Source organism: Camelina sativa, chromosome 10, assembly GCF_030686135.1.
Source record: "Camelina sativa cultivar CO46 ecotype springtype chromosome 10, ASM3068613v1".
Classification (NCBI taxonomy): Eukaryota; Viridiplantae; Streptophyta; class Magnoliopsida; order Brassicales; family Brassicaceae; genus Camelina; species Camelina sativa.
In genome coordinates this window covers 8,310,372-8,331,280 of record NC_141889.1, presented here as the reverse complement: position 1 = coordinate 8,331,280, position 20,909 = coordinate 8,310,372, and the positions used below count along the sequence as shown (strand labels likewise).

General features: G+C 33.9%; 2 protein-coding genes and 4 pseudogenes across 5 annotated transcripts; 3 read left to right on the top strand and 3 right to left on the bottom strand.

Annotated features, from left to right (window-relative positions):
- Window positions 1-868: 868 nt before the first annotated feature.
- LOC104718071 (putative lipid-binding protein AIR1 pseudogene) lies at window positions 869-1,561 on the bottom strand (annotated as a pseudogene). The gene has a single exon (XR_015569079.1). The product of XR_015569079.1 is annotated as a putative lipid-binding protein AIR1 pseudogene (transcript).
- A 1,475-nt stretch (window positions 1,562-3,036) lies between these two features.
- Window positions 3,037-4,911, bottom strand: LOC104720186 (uncharacterized). Its single transcript, XM_010438138.3, has one exon. The coding sequence runs from the start codon at window positions 4,861-4,863 to the stop codon at window positions 3,271-3,273; it is 1,593 nt and encodes a 530-aa protein (XP_010436440.2). The 5' UTR covers window positions 4,864-4,911; the 3' UTR covers window positions 3,037-3,270.
- Window positions 4,912-10,316: 5,405 nt separating this feature from the next.
- On the bottom strand, window positions 10,317-10,989 carry LOC104718070 (putative lipid-binding protein AIR1B). Its single transcript, XM_010435746.3, has one exon. It carries the CDS (start codon window positions 10,935-10,937, stop codon window positions 10,557-10,559), a length of 381 nt encoding a protein of 126 aa, XP_010434048.2. The 5' UTR covers window positions 10,938-10,989; the 3' UTR covers window positions 10,317-10,556.
- A 3,223-nt stretch (window positions 10,990-14,212) lies between these two features.
- On the top strand, window positions 14,213-14,843 carry LOC104718069 (putative lipid-binding protein AIR1B pseudogene; annotated as a pseudogene). Its single transcript, XR_015568070.1, has one exon. The product of XR_015568070.1 is annotated as a putative lipid-binding protein AIR1B pseudogene (transcript).
- Window positions 14,844-17,166: 2,323 nt separating this feature from the next.
- Window positions 17,167-17,820, top strand: LOC109126934 (putative lipid-binding protein AIR1B pseudogene; annotated as a pseudogene).
- Window positions 17,821-19,907: 2,087 nt separating this feature from the next.
- On the top strand, window positions 19,908-20,562 carry LOC104718068 (putative lipid-binding protein AIR1B pseudogene; annotated as a pseudogene). Its single transcript, XR_015568971.1, has one exon. The product of XR_015568971.1 is annotated as a putative lipid-binding protein AIR1B pseudogene (transcript).
- The last annotated feature ends 347 nt before the right edge of the window (window positions 20,563-20,909 follow it).

The window sequence follows — 20,909 nt, the reverse complement described above, 5'->3', positions numbered from 1 at the left end:
CAAGGACTATGATAAAGATGCAGTATACTAATAACTACACGAAATATTTATGTTCGCCAAGAAGAAATTACTAAAACGCTGTAATGACGTAACGTAGCAAAGTTACATGTATTTATTAATGCGATGCGCACTGTATTATGTATACTGGAAATTAATGTATATATGATGCGCAGTTACTTTAAAATGTATAATGTTCGTATGACTGAGAGACTAACCACTTATTTTCGTTTTACTATTAGGTTTTTAATGAACTTGGAGCAAAACCAAAGCCAAAACGATGATTCATCTTGACATTTTATTATTGGATTTTTTTTATGAATTCACTCTGGTACAATTGTGGCCGCCGTTTTTTGGAAACTTCTTGGGACGATCGATGTCATGTCACACTAATAATGTTCTATATTCCATATCATTGTTGATCTTGGAGAAACCTCTTTCAAATGACACTACAGACCACACCCCTTCCATAAATCCAAACTACTCCTATGAATAATTTTAGTCCCGGAATGATCTAATGACATATATCCACCCTTTACCCAACAATTAAGTTTCCTCATTTTCCTACGCACTTACCTAGCTGATTTATATTCAAAAAGTTCGTATATGGATTTTCCAAGTTGAGTTGCACCATCCAAATTCTTATTACGGAATGACTGTTCTGAATCTTCTTTCATCCCAATTAAATCCTGATCGTATACACGTGTGCAACAACAATACTCACGGGCCAATCATAATGAATTATTCTTATCTTCTTTTTTCCCCTTTTTAATACAGGATGAATTATTATTATCTTATCTTATGTATTTAACGCTACGTTAATTATATTAAATTGAAATAGATGCTGGAAAAAAAATATAAACCATGTTGATAAAAAGAAACAAATCATTGATATTTTATTCGAAAGGATCCAAATTACTCGCGATAAAATATAAAATAAACAACATAACCTCATTGGTGTTCTTCATGATAACCAATTCAAATAAACGAGCATAAAATAGGCAAATAGCGATCAAAGATTCAAGATTTCATGGTTCGTAACTTATATATTGACGTATTGATTTTAAGGGCATTGGAAGCCGCGTGGTGCCTTTCTGCTGCAAACATTGAGAAGCAAGCTGAGGTTGATTGGGAGGTTAAGGTTGATACCGAGAACACTAGCCTTGAGGGCAGTGCAAAGACAAACGGCAGCTTCAAGATCGACCAAACCCTTGATAAGGCTGCAACATGGAGTCACAGGAGGAGTTCCGAGAGTCACATCGTTCAACAAGTTGAGTGCGTTAACACAAACACCGAGCTTTAAGGCATCTTTAGGGCAAGTCCCGGTAGTGGTTGGTGCGGTTGGTGGGCTAGGTTTATGTTTGTTGTGTTTGCGCGGTGGAGGAGGACAATCAGTACTGCGAGTGGCTGTAGTGATAGTGAAGAAAAGGATGTTGAAGAGAAGGAAGAGGGCAAGATAGTTCTTAGGAGCCATTGGTTGTTGAAGGAAAGACAAACAAAGCTCTAAAGAAACTCTTTCAAGTTGAGAAGGATGTAGAGAGTTGTGGTGGAGAAAAGTAAAGAGTGTTTAAGTGTGTATTTATAGGGGAAGTGGGTAGCTTGAGTAGAGAATTAAATGACACATATCATAAGCCAAAATGAGTTGATTAAATAATTATAATAGTGCGTGGTTATTAATATATCTACTTGGAGTTGGACCGACCACGTTCTAGCCCTAGGGAATTTAGCTGGCGATAGGCATATTTTTGGAACTGAGTACAAAGTTGCTACACTCAAATGGAAATTTTTTATTTTATTATATTAAATATGGTTTTTATATACATCTTCTTTATTTGTATTAATTATCTAAAATCAAATATTTATAAAAATGATATATTCAATCTTTTCTGTTTAATTACATAATTTTTACTTCTATATTTTAGTATTTAGTATTTACATAGACTTTCCTTGAAATGTACAAATGTAATAAATTATTAACAATAGGGAGATGGATCGAGGACGTAACCTGATTGTGTATGTTCTCTTCGTGTGCTCTTCATCTAATGCTCTACTTTAAGCTGGAAAGTGATAAAAACGAACAATTTGAGAAACGAGTCTACTTCGTGATTGATTGTTTTGTAGAAGTCGCGTTCTCCGATGACACAAAAGAGGAATTTTTGAAACGTTACGACACTAATTTCATTGGTATTTTATTACATTACTGGAACCAACAAATAATAGACAATATTACACGGTTATCTTGTATACTGTGTCGTGGTGCAAGGCTACTTATGGGCAGCTACAGCCTTGTGGAATTCTGCGACCACAAACCATAACATCATATATAATAATTTAATTAACATTAGTTAGACGTTAGACAACACATCATCAATTAAGCCAAAGGTTCACCCGAAACACTACAATATTAAGTTTATTACAACAAACTACAAGAATTTATCTGGTCCGCAAACTTGCCATGTGATCCGCGCTTAATTTATTAGAGTATTAAAATCTGGTTTACAAATTTTAAAGTGCACACTTGCTACACACTAAAGGTTAATTCTTAAACTTATCTAAAACGGATTAAGATAGGTTGTCTTTGTGATTTTCAAGTGACTACTCTTACTCTTAATCAAAAAACATAAACTAAAGATCAGTAAAATTATACAAGAACAAGCAATTGCGACTAGCAATGAAGATGATGAACTAAAAGAAACAAAAATGATCAACTAACCAAGTAAATAACAAGCTTGCTAACTGAGATATTGAAGCATTGCAAACATTTTTTTTTTTGACAACACAAGCATTTTAAATAAGATCGACAATCTTATATGATGTTGAAGCCAATAGTCCGATCCCTGGAATCTTCAAAATAGTTAGGGACGAATTTTTTAAAAAAAAAAAAATATTCCCGTTTGATTTACGTTTTCATGCTGAAACAGTGATTTCAAAATAGCTAGTTTCTATTACAAATTTCTTTATTTATTCAAATCACAAAAAATCTAAACAACAAACTTACGTAAAATATTTATATATAAAAAAATCTTAAAAGTGTAACTCTAGAATAAAACATTTTGCTTGTGTTTTTATTACATATGATATTTTCATTCTGTTACAGTTGTGAAGTTCAATAAAAAAGAGACAATTTAAAAGACACAAAATTTATTGATGTTTTATTACATTATATATTACTGGTAGAAAGTAAATAAGTCACAAGACTTTAGTTGTGGTTTAAGTGTTAAAGTTTATTTTCGTAAATTAGGTTATAACAAGGGCCGGGAGACAAGGAAATAGTTATGGGCAGGTGAAGCCTCTCGGAATCCTGCGGCCACAAGCCCTACAGAGGATAATGATATTGGGAGAAAGAGTGGAACGTCGTGCTCTCACCAAATCACATAGGCAAGCAGCTGCTTGAGCATCGGATAGATCACGAATGAGGGTACAACATGGCTTCGCCAATCGAAAATCTAGGAAGTTACCGAAAAATTTTAGGATATTGGAACATGACCTTATCTGATTGGCGTTCCTGGGACATATGCCACGTGGGGGAGATGGTGGTGGTGTTTGAGACCGGGGCGGTGGTGGGGAGCTCGAAGGAGAAGGTGGTAGTGAGTTGTTTGGTGGAAACGTTGGTGTACCTAGAGGAGCCATCGGTGGTGAGTTTGGTGGAAGTGTTGGTGGAGTCTGCGATGGTGTGTCTGGAGGAGTTTCTGCTGGTGTGTTTGGAGGAGTTTGTTGGGGTGTGTTTGGAGGAAGCGTTGGTTGGTTCTCTGGCGGTGGGATCTCAGGTGATGGAGTCTTTGGGTCTATAATCTCCGGTGGTGGAGTATCAGATGGTGGAAACACGGGGACTAATATATCTGGTGGAAACGCGGGAACTATATTATCTGGTGGTGATATTTCAGGGTCTATAATATCTGGTGGTGAAGTCTCAAATGGTGGAATCTCAGGGTCTATAATATTTGGTGGTGGACTCTCGGAGGGTGGAATCTCAGGATCTATTATAATCTCTGGTGGTGGAGTCTCAAGTGGTGTAATCTCGGGTGGTGGACTCTCAGATGGTGAAATCTCAGGATCTATTATAATCTCTGGGGGCGGAATCTCAGGGTCTATAATATTCGGTGGTGGAGTCTCAGATGGTGAAATCTCAGGTGGTGGAGTCTCAGATGGTGAAATCTCAGGTGGTGGTGTTTCAGATGATGGAACCTCGGGGTTTACTATAATTTCTGGTGGTGGAATCTCAGGGTCTATAATATTAGGTGGTGGAGTATTAGGTGGCGAAATCTCTGGTGACGTAATCTCGGGTGCTGGATTTTCGGATGGTGAAATCTCAGGGTCTACAATATCTGGTGGTGGAGTCTCAGGTGATGAAATCTCGGGTAATGGTGTCTCAAATGGTGGAATCTCAGGGTCTACTATAATCTCTGGTGGTGGAATCTCAGGGTCTGTAATATTTGGTGGTGGAGTCTGAGGGGGTGAAATCTCTGGTGACGAAATATCGGGTGCTGGATTTTCTGACGGTGGAATCTCAGGATCCACTATAATCTCCGGTGGTGGAGTCTTATTTGGTGAAATATTGGGTGGCGAATTAGTCATAGGTGGTGATGTGTCTGGTGGCGAAATTGACGGTGGGGTGCCCTGTGGAGGGGATGGTAGTGGACAAGTACAAGGTGGACATGCCATTGGAGGTGGTGGAGGCGGATGGTGAGGGGGTGGTGGCGGGCGACGAGGGCGTGCAGGTTGACCGCGAGGGGGTGGAGGCGGGGGGAGACGAGAAGGAGGTGGGCCGCGACGGGACGGGCTCTCAGCGTCAACTTGGCTGAGCAAGAGAATGCTGAGTATTGCAAGGACGACTGCTAAGGTTTTCGCTGAACCATGTGGGGCCATATTGTCCTTAGGCAATCTTTGTCCTCACGAGAGGAGAAATGTACGGAATTAGTGAATTGAGGTGTAGTGAGCTTGTGGGTATTTATAGCCGCTTTTGGAGCTTCAGTAGATAGCCATTATGTCACTTGGTCAATTGCCAAACCCTCTTCTTCTAGTTTAGGTCATTGGTGGCTTTAGTTCACGTATTTGTTTGTAAACAAATCGTTCACTAGCCTTACGTACGCTGGCAGTAATCAGTTTTTACAAATGCGGAATAATCTGTCAGGCACTAACGGTCTTATTCTTTAGATGAAGATTACTGGTAATACATTACATTGCTTATAGACTGTGAAATAAGATAATGGTTTCGAGTTAGAAAAACCACTCTCACGAACCTACTTGTTTTGGATTTATTTCTTTGTTGTTCTTTTAATGTTGCTCTATTCAATATATCGTTCGTTTTGGTGTAATGATTTATCCAAGTGGATTTGTAGAAAATATTTACCGAAGTTATGACGTTTTCCTGTTGAATGTGCTTGAAGTTTATGCTTCTAATTAATTTATTTATATTCATCCATATTCCAAATGGACAATAAATACAGATTTGTAACGATCAATTCTGTCTCAAAATTGTGACCGGCTGAGTAATTTGCATGTTGGTTTTGTTGCTTGGTAAATTAGTGGGCATGCTTCATGCATGAAGTCCATCTTCCAAATCTTTCTTCAAATTAATTAGTTTTTAGGGTTAGGATTGTGGGCATTTTAAGTTACCTTGGCCTTTAAGTCTCAATAGTTAGGCTAAACATAAATGTGACCATTTATTTAATTTGTTTTACTTGTTAGGTGCAAGCACGTAAATTGGATTAATTAGTCTGGTTCTGGTGAAAACCCCACATAATTTTCAGTCCGGTCCAGTCTGGCTTTATTTATCCATACTTAATTTTTAAAGTTCGGCTTGGCTTGAACATGGTTGTAGCCTGTAGGATCAGCATGGGTTTTTTTTTCGGACGTTTCATTAAAACAATATAACCAACGTTCATACTTGATGGTGATGATGATTTGAAAAGCATTAATGCATTTCTGGATCTTTACTCCACTATATCCTGATTTGGAAATGCTCTATATTTATCTTATTTATGTTCTAGTTGTTGCCAATCATATAAATTTTATTTTATTTTGTATTTATATAGTTTTGTATTCTATCGTTGTTAAGTTTGATTCGAAAGGAATGTGTATAGCAGATGTTGGTCTAAGATTTTAGTTTAAATATCGGAGTGGAAACTTTAATCTCCACATGTTTTAAAAAAAAAAACAATATGTATAAGCTGTTATAGAGTGTATTTGATTATGTGATCATTTTGTTTTGAGAAGCATTTGATTATTACATGTAGCCTATAATTCATTCATTTTTGAAATTTTTTATGTAATTTTTTCTTTTGTGCTTTTTTCTCTGGAAATATCTCCTAAACTTAAATGGTTTGGTATGATGAACAAAACAACGATAAAGGCAGAACTAATATAATGCCATTACCAACTTCATTAATATTTTGATTACATTAGTACTGGAAGAAAGTGAAAAAGTCAAAAGGCTTTAAGCCATAGTGTAATTGTAAAGTGAGTAAGTTTTAGTTTTACAAGTACAAGGAAATGGTCATGGGCATGTGAAACCTGGAGGAATACTGCGACCACAAGTCCTAAAAATGGTGATGATATTAGGTAAGAGACTTAGACGTGGTGCTCTCACCGACTCACATAGGCAAGTAAGTGCATCAGCATCAGATAGACCAAGGATGATAGAGGAACAAGGCTGCGCATTGCCAAACCCTATGATGCCGAAAATACTTAGGATATTGCCACATATTCGTAGCTGGAGGCCGTTCCTAGGGCAAATACCACGAGGTGGAGGCAGTGGTGAAGTGAATGGGTTAGGCGGTGGTAGTGCCATTTTAGAAGGCGGTGCTGGGCTGCGTGTGGAGAGGTGGGTCGAATTTTTTGAAGAGGTGGACAGTGTACAGTCGTACAGATATGCGTGGTGGGGGTGGGCAGGGGGGAGGACGGATTTGGGCTTGCGTTCTGCTAAAAAGAGAATGTTGAGTGCAAGGAAGAGAACTAGGGTTTTTGTTGAACCATGCGGTGCCATTTATTCAACAAGTACAGTTCTCTCTCACAAAGGGCCAATTATTCGGAAACTCGTGAATACAAATGTAGTGAGGTTGAGTATATTTGTATAATGTATCCCCTTTGGAGCTTCACTACCATTGCTAATTAAAGCGCGCTCTTTCTGGTTAAATTAGGGCTTAGCAAGAATTCAGTTCAAATTTGTTAATTATCGTTAAACTAGTATCCTACCCTGTACTACGTACGGGAAAATAAAATTAGATTGATTTTATATGAATGAATGAATAAAAATGTTAATATATGTTAATGATGAATTATGTAAAAAAAATTAAGAACAATTCTAGTGGATTAAAACAAAACTTGGATCTAAAGTTCGAGTACGACAAATAAAAACGTTCCAATTTTCTAAATTAAACTTGAGATTACATTGACATATTTTCTTAAAACCTTAATTATATAGTAACTTTTTATGATTTACATTGAAAAGGTGAAGTGATTTATGAGACATGAAAGAACTAATTATATATCGATTTGCTTAATGAGTTAACAATTAACATAAATATATTGATCATAAGCTCTCGTATAAGAGAAAATACAAAGAATATAGAGTTCATCATTATTTTTTGTTCGAAGCTGAGTGACAAATTGTTTAAGAATGATAGAGATCATAATTAGTTACTTTTTGTTTATGCTCTCATGGGTTACAACCTTGAAGTTGGAAGAATTCTCAAAAATCGAAGAAACTTTCAACAACCATCTTTTCGGCAAATCAAGCCAAAAAATTAAAAATGTTATTTTTTATATTAAAAATAGACGTAAGAAAAGAAAATGCTGAGAATAATTGAAATTTTTTTTAGAAAAAATGAACGCTCGCAAAAATAAGATTAGAAATCAGCCTTCTTTTTAAATGAATCGATTATCTCCAGGTTTACGCAGATCACTTTGTTTTTGGAAAATGGTATTAGTTTCTTTCATCTGCATCTCCTAAGTCATTTAAAGAAAAAATTCTGTGAGAAACACAAAAAAATGGATGAATTCGAGTTTTTTTTCCTTATATGCTAGTAAAATTGATAGAGAATTAACATTTTACCAAATTAAAACAAACAAAACAAACTGGTATCTTTACCTGAATCTTTTTTGTAATGGGACACAACTTCACGAATCCATAAAAAAGTGAAATAAGAATGGTGTTGTGAGTCTTGTGACATGAGTCGATGGTACATATAAGAAGTGAAAATGTGCAACTTTTTCAGGTGGGAATATATAAATAGAAAAGTGAGCAAAGTAATTCAAGTAAACATAAAGCTTTGAGTTACATTTCGTGAGTTTTTATTGATAGTGTAAAGACTAAACGGTTGAAAAAGATGGTGAAATCGTGAAAGAGTGGGTGAGATATTATAGGAACTCCTCTACAACAAATTCTGATTTTCTTATTTACAAAAACAGAAACTCGTGTTTTTAAAAATGGGGAAAAAAGAATTTTCTGTATTTTATTTTTTAAAATGTCATGTGTCATATTTTTGTTAGCCAGACTTGTGATTTATAAGATAAAAGATCGTTATTATTCAAAAAAAAAAAAAACAAACTTTATACAAGTGTCCGAAATACGTACTTCATCAAAATGACAACATCCCCTTAAAATATATTAGAAGTCCATAATTTGAATTTCAGTTTTCAAATTTTATTTAAAACTTATGAACGTAAAGGTACCACGTATACGTAAGCGTTTCTCGTTTCTATTTTCTAAGGATTATATAGTTTAGAAAAAAAAAATTATTCAGTTAAAGAAAAAAACAGAAAGAACTAATTGACATTTTTAAAAAAACCAATTGATCACATGTAGCTAAGATGAATACATGCAAAAAAACAAAGAATACATGCACACGTAAAAAAATAGCCTGAAGTCGTGGGTTTTGTTGCTTGAGTAAATGGGTTTGGCATGTTCCATAAATTCCCTCTCCATGCATGCTCGTCTTCATATAGATGTTTAGGCATGGCCGATTGGGACACTCTAAAGGTAATTTGGCAGCAGCCGCGAGTCTATTTGGTTAATTAGGCTATATGTATATATATTAATTTTTATATATATATATATTATATTAGTGTTATATAATTAATAATGGCATATATATGATCTACTCCCTTCACCTTTTATACACACGTATGTAAAATATATTCCACACATGTTTAAACTGTTTTTAGCAAACGGACCTTGCTATAGATAAGAAAAAAAGGACAAAGATGACATTTAGCCATACAGTAGTACATAGAAAATATATAGAGATCATTATCTTCCTTATCTTGGACTACATGCATTTACTTTCTGAACTGTAATGTGAAATGTTTCTTTCATTATTGTATTGGAAAATAAAACTAAACACCATGATGCCTAAAGCTTTTAAGCAAGTGGCTGCTGCTGGTGTCGAGCATGTAAGATCGACTCTAACCTCCCACATTGGAAATAAATGGGCTAGTGGACACTGGACCCCGAAAAGACTAAACGAAAACCATATGCTCTTTATGAATGAATTCAGAGTATGGAATGACATACTTCTCACTATCACTCATTACAATAAAACGACGAGTATGCAAAACCTCAATTTATACAGTATGGCAAATTGAAAATTTGTCATAAAATGATGATTAAAACATAACTGAAAATTACAAAAATAGATAACAATCTCTTCTTACGAAAAAAGCACGATTTTTGTGGAGGCGAAACGTAATATAACAGTGTGTTAAGCGATCAGAATTCCATAATACAACACCCGAGAACAAAGCTAAGGAACCAATTTGTTTGTGTGTATTTTCATTCACAGAAGAAAGGAGAAAATAAGTTAAATGAACAGTTAATAACAAGGTGGTGAGCTAATGGTTCTAGCCTTGGTGGAAGAGTCGCCCTGTTGGTCTAGGCCAGGGATCGATTCTCCCCAAGCGCATAATTGCTCAGTTTTATCCCTTTGGCCACATGGGTATGAGCTCATTGCTTACTGTCCATTTGCTTATTTGGGAGACTTTACCCGTGGGATACCCTCCCCAGAGAGATTAGTCTCGCACCTCTCCATAGGTTTGGGGATTTACTCTCTGAATTAAAAAAAAAATAATAATAATAATTCAAGCCACTCTATTGATCAGACGATCACTACGTTGAATGGTTTCACTGGAAAAGTGATCAAAACCACTTTGTCAAAAACGAGTGCCTCCAAAATATGTACATGCCATTTCTGATGAGTGATTATATTTTTGTCAGACGAGTAATTACGTATAAGTTTTAAATGAGCCATTAAAGTATTTACACGACTAGTTCATTTTCTCAATTTTTTTTGGTTTCGACATATCATATAGGAGACAAGATAAGAACACACACAAAAGTATTAAACTTTATTTAATATTCTTCTTCGTGAACATTAGTAGATATGCATACAGACATCAACAGTCCTTTTTTCTTGTAAACATAAGTAGCCCTTATTACGTCCTAATCAACAACGAAACATAGATCAACAATGTAATCCATTAATAGGTGACCATACTTGTGGTGCAAGCAAACTTCTAGTTCAAGGAAATACTGGATATATAGGGATCTTAATTCGAAGGAATTAAGGGGTAGTTACTGTTGCTGGTGGACACTGAAAACCGATAGGAAAAACCATATTGCAAGCAAAAAATATTTCTCTAACGGCCTTATCGATACCGAAAACCAAAGGGAGTGGCCTGAAGATAAAGCAGAGACAGTCGGCTACTTGAACATCAGCGAGGCCATTGATGGCAGTGCAACATGATCGTGCTCTGGTGTCTCCAGCTGTGACATTGGCTAGGCCAAGGACGTTAGCACATACGCGTAGTTGCAATGGGTCTCTGGGACAAGTACCGAAGTTGTCGCCCATTGTTGGTGAAGGCGAGCTGAGTATGGCTGCTTCTGCGAGGCTGATGAGGAGGATGATGACGAGGGAAATGGTGGTTGAGCTTTGTGAGGCCATATTTTTATTTTATTTTGTGGATATGAGTGTGTGGATGCTTTCGATGAGTTTGTGTGGGTATTTTATAGAGCAAAGAAAGGCCATGGAATTTAAGACACTTCTTTTTATCATTTGATTTCTCTTCGCCTAACATTACTCTTTTAGTATTTTTTAACTAATGAGGATTTAGAGATTTAAGCAAGTATCTGGTTCCCTGATTCTCTCTCGTTTCTCTCTAGTCTTATACACGCCTTTACGCCGCAAAATCTCTAGTATAGCTTGCATTAAGGAGGTTTTTGTTTTTTTGTTTTTAAGTTTTGTTTTCTTTTCATTCATAAGGTCATGGATATATGTTTCTTTTGAATTGAATGGATGTAATTTTTTTAAACAGTTGATATAGTAACTCAGTTCAAAGAATAAAAGTACAGAAAGTAAATATCGAACATCAATTGATACAAACTATGTTAGGCATTGAGGTGGGCTTCACTTCACGCCTTCACCCTACGTTACCTAGATCGTTAAGTCTAATTAGATGGGCTAATGTATTCTTTCCACTTTTATTTTATTTACATGACTATATGATTTTTCATGTTATTAACAGTTATTTAAACGATCTTAAGTGTATATATAATGCACTATGCAGGTTTAGTGTATGTTGATACAATGACAATATTAGCACAAACCCTTAGATATGTACCCTTTTTTTTTTACATCGTTTGGGTTATGTACTTTTAAGTGTATTAAATTGTTAATATCATATCTCTTTCTTATAAGATGTTAAATTTATTTTTTTAGAGTTTTCGGACTTCACGAAATGTTTGTTCGCATCACTAAATTTACTTGCCAAACCTTTTCCTCAAACTGCAACTTGGGCCACATGTAGTCGTAGACTGTTGAGTGTAGAGGGACCAAAAGCTACGTAAGTAATTAATTATATTTACAGAAAAGTGCTGAATGAATTCGTGATTCCGATCCGCAGGTCTTTTTTTATCACAGTTTTTAGTGGAATCATTTCTTTAACCAATATCCCTATCTTAATTCTGTAATTAGTACAAAAATATTATATACTGTATTATAACTCAACCAACCTCATCGCCGCAGAAATACATTGCTGATGAGAGAAGTGGAAAAAAAAAAAAAAAGACACTCATGTTTCTACTATAGAATAATCCCAGACTAAGAGTTTTTGTAGCTATGAGTGGGAATAAGGATTAGAGGAGAGTAATGGACGTGGTTGAGAGGGTTGAATCCGTTGAGGGAAGTAGTGTAGGGATTAAACATTTTTTTTGTCTTGCATGTGATGTGTTTCATACATTAATACTTAGCTTAACACTATGATGCACTCTATTTGTGTGTATCCTATATATTAATAGAGAAGCACTCTCTTGTAAATACTGATGTGTCGCCGCGAGAGAGCTCGAGACACATTTAGCAAAAAATCTTTAAATTTTCTACTTAATTACATCAACATGTCATTATATTAAATTAAAACAATTAACTGAATAATCCCCTATATATTAATAGAGAAGCACTCTCTTGAAAATGCTGATGTGTCGCCGCGAGAGAGCTCGAGACACATTTAGCAAAAAACCTTAAATTTTCTACTTAATTACATCAACTTGCCATTATATTTAAATTAAAACAATTAACTGAATAATAATTAGATATGTCATCAATTTTCATACAAATTTAAATATCACATATTAAAACTAATTAAATAATTACATATTATTTTAAGTTAAAATTCACTAAAATTTATTTACAAATATACAAGTCAAAGTTATATTATTTGTAAGAAATAACTTAAAAAGGCTATAAAAACATATAAATTTAATAAAAATAAAGAACATATAACTTATTAAACATATAACTTATTAACAAAATCATATAAAAAATGTTATTTTTTATGTTAGTATTATTACCATAATAATCAAAATAACAAGCTTTCAATAGTTATTATAATCGATTATAAAAAGAAAAATATATTACCCCTGAATTATCTCCAACTCATTAAAAAAAACTTAATTCCCAATAAATATAGATTTATATATATTCATAAATAAATATAAAAATGAGAACAAATTAGGAGATATCATGATGTGTGATTATTTATATATATCTAAGTATGTAAACTAATTAATCTCAACATTGAGTGTGATTATTCATTCAAAAATGGAAATATTGATAACTGAATAGGAATATACGTTCTAATTCTACATTAATTTATGTGCTATTAAAAAGGATGAGACAATAACCTATCATTATAAATAAACTTAGAACCCAATAAAAATCATAATATATTTAAAATGAGTGATTATTAGATTATGGAAAATTATTATAGTTACTCGATTAACCATAAATATAAAATTTGATTTTTAAAGCACACAAAAATATATATTCCCATAAATTGTAACATTTTATAAATATTTTCTTTACCACGTTCACATAATTCACGGGTGAAATGTATTCTTACACATTTAAAGATTTCACGGGTGAAACATATTTTTTACACGAAAAACGCAGCTTTGAATAAATAAATAAAAAATTTCAGTTACATATTATGTTTAACACAAACAAATATTGGTTCTACAATAATAATTTTACTTATAATAATTTTCTTTAAATCGATTTATCCCGCACACATAGTCCGGGTTGTTACCTAATGTGTATTAATTAGTATGTACTTTTGCATGTATCTGTGAAACTGCGTTAAAAAGAGAGATCTAATGAAAGCATGTAGATTTCATAGTCTCTGCTCGAACATGAAGATATTTTTAAAACATAAGTGTAGAATTGTTGAAAACTATTAAGTAAACCTGAATTTGATCAAACCAAACCTAGAAATAAACTTTGCGTTTCAATCAATTTTCTAAAAATCTGATATTTTTAAAAAATAATTCTTATCAATATAATATTGGTTAGAGACTAGAGAGATAAATTATTATTTGCATCTCAAACCGAACCAACCAAACCAAAATTTAGCCGAACCTGATATATTGGTTCTGTATAACAATTACCCTGAACAAAAAAGATTAATGAACAACTGATTAAGAACTAAAACAAAATAAAACTGAATGTTCATCTAATGTATTAATGATATCTACAAAATTATCGACTAGATGGTTGAAATCCACTAGTACAACTTGCGCATGCTACTTGTGGAACCAAATATTACGTTAGTTCACTAACCAAATGTGTAATCAGTTCAGTTGGCATTTAAGAATTCTTCAATCAGTCAATCTTTATTTTTATTTTTTAATATAAATACAAACCCTCACCTCCCCCAAATTACTCACAACACTCATCTCCAAAACAAAAAGAGAGCTTAATCAGCGTTTACAAAACATGGCTTCAAAGAACATGATGAAAAACACGATAGCTCTCGTCCTCACCATCAACCTCGTCTTCTTTGGCTTCACCGTGGCCCAGGCTCCACCACCTCAAGCTCCGACGTGTCCCAGAGACATTCAAGCTTGTGTCAACGTGCTTGGCCTCAGCGTGTTCATCAATCCTCGAAGTGTAAGCCAATGCTGCACTCTCGTGGCTGGGCTTAACGCCTCTGTGGCCTCTGTATGCCTCTGCAATGCCGTTAGAATCAATATCCTCAATCTAGTGGACGTTAGTCTGAGACTTGGTCAGCTTCTTAATACCTGCGGTGTCAATCCCCCGACTGGTTTCAGATGCGCTTAATCTTCTCATAAGACTAAATAAGAAAACCAGTTCTGTATTATCGGATAATAATGGTGCAAGTATGTATGTTTCTATAATAATAATATGTTTTAGCATGATCTATGTTGTTGTTATAATAAAGTGAAAACAGTCGTACTGTTTTCACATTTTCGTATTTGTCTTCTGCAAGTTAAATTTCCATATATGTTGTATCTCTTATTTCCGATGAAAAATTTAAAATACACTTCACCTTTTCTATGTTGAATTGTTATATTTTTGTTTATTCGTCAAGTATCAAAATACCATTGGGAACTTTTCAATTGGGATATCAAGTTTTAACTAGGTCACCTCGAAACTGAATGGACCGAAAGTATTTCAGTAGTCTTGTCCCAAAAAAGGTTTTGAGCCTAAAATCATCTCTGTCCAAGTTTAAAAGAGGGGTTAGTTAATTTGGAATGGTTTAGGGTTTGTCTGAATATCCCACCGGCCCTATATTACCTTCATTGTTTTATTAAAACTATCTTCATTGACAATAATTGTATGTGCTCAAAGAACATAGCCAAACCCTTTATTCTCTCAAATCGTAAACAAATGAATAATGACTGAATAGAACTTTGTATATATAATATATCAGTGAAAATGTGTATATATCACTAAAAGGAATTGAAAATAGTAAAATACGGATCCATGACAGTTGATTCTATTGCAAATTTATGACCGCTTTAAGAAAGTTATGCATTGTAGAATTTGACTTTAACTGCATGCCGAAGTTTCAACTTTCATCGCCAAACCTTTGCTTCGTAGACTGGGCACATTTTTATATTACCTTGAATCTCTATTAAAATTAAGGCTATGTCCGATATGTTAAATTAATACTTAATATTGTGTCCAGTAAGTTTGTTAGAGTTTTAAATATGTACATTGTTTTGGGGCCGGCTTGACAAAATGTTTCTTGCGTGCCAAACCTCTTCTCTAGCTAGATGATGTTTAGATATCTTGGGAGTTAATATCCTTTCGTAGATGCAATGCAACTCGTGCTACTTGTAAGACCAGAAGTTACGTTTGTTGATTAATTTTATATATATTATTCTAAATTGTGGTTAAAATGCGAAACCATACTACCAAGAGACATTTTATATAACTAGACGCTAGAGAATTATATCCTTTTGCTTGATGGAAGTAGAGAACTTTTAATATTAGTAAAGAATGTGGAAATTTACTTACAAGAATTGACAATAAGGATCTATGACAGTCAATAACTGAATTCTATTGCAAATTTATGACTGATTAGGCACGTAAGTTGGAGGGACGTTATTAATTAATTACATCGCCAAATCTTTTATTTCGTAGACTGTAAACAGTTTTAGTCTTTTACATTTTACCTTGGGTGCCAAATCTCTATCGACAGAAGAATATTGGTTTTATTGGACGCTTTATCAAAGGAAAAGATAATCTTGGTTTTAGTGTTCATGGCTTTATTTAATCTCTTATGAACGCACAAAACAAAAAATAGAAACAAAAAAACAATTCTGCTTGGTGCATGAAATCTTCACAATATATAATACTCTTTCCAACATAATTAAATTGAACCTGTTTTAAAAAATCTGTCGAATCAGTCTTATTATAGAAAAATCAAAAAATAAAAATACCTGGTATAGATATTTAACTTAAAATATTTTATGATAAAGTAATCTTTATATGTAGAAGTCAACCAATACTTAACTTGAACTTAAAAAAGTGTTTAAATCATCATTATTATGAGACAGAAATAATGCATTTTAAACCAATTGCCAAACTAATTTTAGTAACTTATATTGTATTGTTTAAAAATGTATACTAAACTTACAATATGGTTTTGTCAAAAAAAAAAAAAAAAAAAAAACTTACAATATGGTTGATTTCCATTTAAATACTAAAATTCTCTAGATGATGTTTAGAATAGATACCTTGTGAGTTGAAAAATAAATAAAGGAAAATACTACTCCACTTTTATGAAATGCCGCTAAAATAGCAGTGACTAAAAAAAAAATTGAATTTCATCTCCTATAAACGTTAGCGTAAGAAACTAAGAATTACTTTATCCCAAGGTTGGTGCTTTAGCCATCTTGGTTTGAAGTGGGTCGAAAATATCAACCGGATGAAGTTTTCACTATCAATTATATAGATTATTATACATACAATACATACATGTATCACAAAGTAAACGGCAATTAGGTCAATAAAATTAATAGAAAAATAAAAAACAAAACAAAAACCAAATGATCCAGGAATAACAACTTTGTTAAATTTTGTATTTTTGGGCAATACAAAAATGTAAATTTTTGACGAAATGATCCTTGCCAAACCTCTTCTTAGGACTTGAATGAGGTTTTGATGTAATCATGTAAAGAAGCTACAACTCATGCATGCTAATTGTGGCGGGACCAAATATTACATTATTAGTTCATTAACCAAATGTGTAATCAGTTCAGTTGGCATTAAATTAGATGTAAGCAAATTCTTCAATCAGCTAGCCAATCTTTTTTTCTTTTTTTGTAAGTATAAATACAAACCCTCACCTCCCCAAATTACTCACAACTAACCTCACCTCCCCAAATTACTCACAACTTACAACTCAAAAAACAATAAGAGAGCTTGCTTAATCAGTTTCTTCATAACATGGCTTCAACTAACATAATGAAAAACACGATAGCCCTCGTCCTTACCATCAACCTCGTCTTCTTTGGCTTCACCGTGGCCCAGGCTCCACCACCTCAAGCTCCGACGTGTCCCAGAGACATTCAAGCTTGTGTCAACGTGCTTGGCCTGATCAACGTGTTCATTAATCCTCGAAGTGTAAGCCAATGCTGCACTCTCGTGGCTGGGCTTGACGCCTCTGTGGCCTCTGTATGCCTCTGCAATGCCGTTAGAATCAATATCCTCAATCTAGTGGACGTCAATTTGAGACTTGGTCAGCTTCTTAATACCTGCCGTGTCAATCCCCCAACTGGTTTCAGATGCGCTTAAACTTCTCATAAGACCAAATAAGAAAACCGGTTCTGTATTATCGGATAATAATGGTGCAAGTATGTTTCTATAATAATTATGTGTTTTAGCATGATCTATGTTGTTGTTATAATAAAGTGAAAACAGTCGTACTGTTTTCACATTTTCGTGTTTGTCTTCTTCAAGTTAAATTTCCATATACATGTTGTATCTTTTATTTCAGATGAAAAAAGTAAAATACACTTCACCTTTTCTCTGTTTATAGTTTAATTGTTCTATTTCTGTTATTACGTCAAGTTTCAAAATAACATTTGGAATTGGGATATCAAGTTCAGGTTACCTCGAAACTGAATGGACTGAAAGTATTTCAGTAGTCTTGTCCCAAAAAGGTTTTTGAGCTTAAAATCATATCTGTCCAAGTTAGAGGGGTTCGTTAATTTGGAATGGTTTAGGATCGATCATTCTTACTTGGTGTGCACTGGTTTAGGGTTTTCCCAAATACATAGGTAACAAGTTTGTCTGAATCCCTCCGGCCCAATATTACTTTCATTGTTTTAATAAAATTGTATTCATTATTTATTAACCAAAAAAAAGGATGATATAACTGTAATATTGTGCAGCAATTTTTTTTTTTTTTTGATTCAGAATCCAAGAGATTGGACCAATCAAACCACATGCAGACCGAAAGTTCAATTTTATGCGCTCAAAAAACATACCGAAACCCTTTTCTTTTGTCAACAAATCGAAACCCTTTAATTGTCTAAAATGGTAAACAAATAAATAGCGAGAGACTGCGAAAAAGCGCTGCCAAAGCAACATATCTACTCAGCGAGCGTTAGAGCCGAGTTAAGCTTTTCTTGCATTTGGGACTCTGATCAAACAAAAGCGATCAAAAACCAACCCAAAAATAAAAATAAAAATTACATAATGGAAGTATATTGGTTCTTATATTGGAATTACATATTGGAACTAAAGATAAAAAATAAAAAACCAGTAGTGGAACCGGATCTACATATTGGATCTATGATATAACAATTACACCCAACCAAAAATAAAAATTTAACGGCATAGCTATTAATTACTAACCGGGATTTATACAAAATGATACTGAAATCCTCATCCATATATTTTCAAAAAACTACTAAATTGTTGCAATATTCCAATTGACAAGAACATTAGAGAATATCAAGTATCAACCTGAATCTGATACCATGACATGAGAATATCAAATATGAATGATTTGTGTTATTGATTATGTGATTTATTCAAAATACTAACTTAAAGATATGTAAATATGACGAAAATGAAATCTAAATATCTATTTGTAATTATTGGCTATCAAGATAATCCTTAATACCAAAAGAACTTTGGATATCCGTGAAAATCACAGAAAATAATTGACAATACGGATCTATATACAGTATGATAGTATTGCATATGACCGACTAAAGTAAGTTATGGATTGTGAGAGTTTGACTTTAACTGAGCCAAAGTTTTACATAAATTTCATTGCCAAACCTTGATCAATTTGTAGACTGAGCACATTTTTCATATTACCTAAAGTAGCTATTGTAAGGCTATGGCCGATATGTATTGTTTTGGGGATTGACAAAATGTTCCTTGCGCGCCAAACCTCTTCTCTAGTCTCTAGATGAGGCTTAGATATATTGATATTCCTGAGAAGATGCAACTCGTGCTACTTGTAAGACCAGAAGTTACATTTATCCTTGAATGAGACTTGGGTTAGTTATAAACCCTTAATAACTATTTCAGTTGACTTTTTATAACTAGACGACGTTAGAGAATTCTTAAACCACATCCAACCGAGCCTTCTAAAAAACTATGGATACACCCACCTCCCAAACTTACCACTCTACACTTCTCTCAAACACACAAAGAGAGCTTAAAACCAAATCTCTATTGACAGAAGAATAATGGTTTTATTGTTCATGACTTTTATATTTCATCTCTTTTGAACAAAACATGTTGATGGATGGTGAAATTTATACAATATTTAATACTCTTTTTGTCTTAAATTTGATAAAACATTTCATCGAATCACTTTTATTGTCCAAAAAAACAATCAAAATCAAAATGTCTGAAATAGTTTCACTTTATAACTTATTATAATATATTAAGAATAATTCTATACTTCAGGAATAATTCAAAGATAACGTAATCTTTATATTCAGAAGTAAAATATCTAATATTTTATTCAAAAAAATATATACAATATTTAACCAAATGTGTAATCAGTTCAGTTGGCATTTAATTAGATGTAAGCAAATTCTTCAATCAGCCAATCTTTTTTTGTTTCTTAAGTTTTAACAATAAATACAAGCCCTCACCTCCCCCAAATTACTCGCAACACTCAACCCCAAAAGAAAAAGAGAGCTTAATAAGCGTTTTCAAAACATGGCTTCAAAAAACATGATGAAGAACTTGATAGCCCTCGTCCTCGCCATCAACCTCGTCTTCTTTGGCTTCACCGTGGCCCAGGCTCCACCACCTCAAGCTCCGACGTGTCCCAGAGACATTCAAGCTTGTGTCAACGTGCTTGGCCTCAACGTGTTCATCAACCCTCGAAGTGTAAGGCAATGCTGCACTCTCGTGGCTGGGCTTAACGCCTCTGTGGCCTCTGTATGCCTCTGCAATGCCGTTAGAGTCAATATCCTCAATCTAGTGAACGTCACTGTGAGACTTGGTCAGCTTCTTAATACTTGCGGTGTCAATCCCCCAACTGGTTTCAGATGCGCTTGATCTTCTCATAAGACTAAATAAGAAAACCGGTTCCTTACTATAATGGTGCAAGTATGTTTCTAATTATGTATTTTAGCATGATCTACGTTTTGTTATAAATAAAGTGAAAACAGTCGTAGACTCGTACTGTTTTCACATTTTCGTATTTGTCTTCTGTAAGTTAATTATATGTTGTATCTCGTATTTCAGATGAAAAAGTAAAATTAATACACTTCATCTTTTCTATGTTTAATTTTTCTATTTTTGTTATTTCATCAACTTTCAAAATACCATTGGGAATTCGGATATCAAGTTTTAACTACGTCACCTCGAAACTGAATCCACCGAAAGTATTTCATGTAGCCTTGTCCCAAAAAGGTTTTGAGCCGGCCTAAATCATCTCTGTCCAAGTTTAAAAGGGGCTAATTAAGTTGCAATGGTTTAGGATCGATCATAATTACTTGTGTGCATTGGTTTACGGTTTGTCCAAATATTGTTTTTTGTTTTTTTGAATGAATTGTCCAAATACATACGTAACAAGTTCGTCTGTATCCCGCCGTCACAATATTTTACCTTAATCTTTTTAATACTAAATTTGTA

What these genes read in the sequence shown, in the direction of transcription:
- LOC104720186 (XM_010438138.3), bottom strand. Translation starts at nt 4,863, where the DNA reads ATGGCCCCACATGGTTCAGCGAAAACCTTAGCAGTCGTCCTTGCAATA.
- LOC104718070 (XM_010435746.3), bottom strand. Translation starts at nt 10,937, where the DNA reads ATGGCCTCACAAAGCTCAACCACCATTTCCCTCGTCATCATCCTCCTC.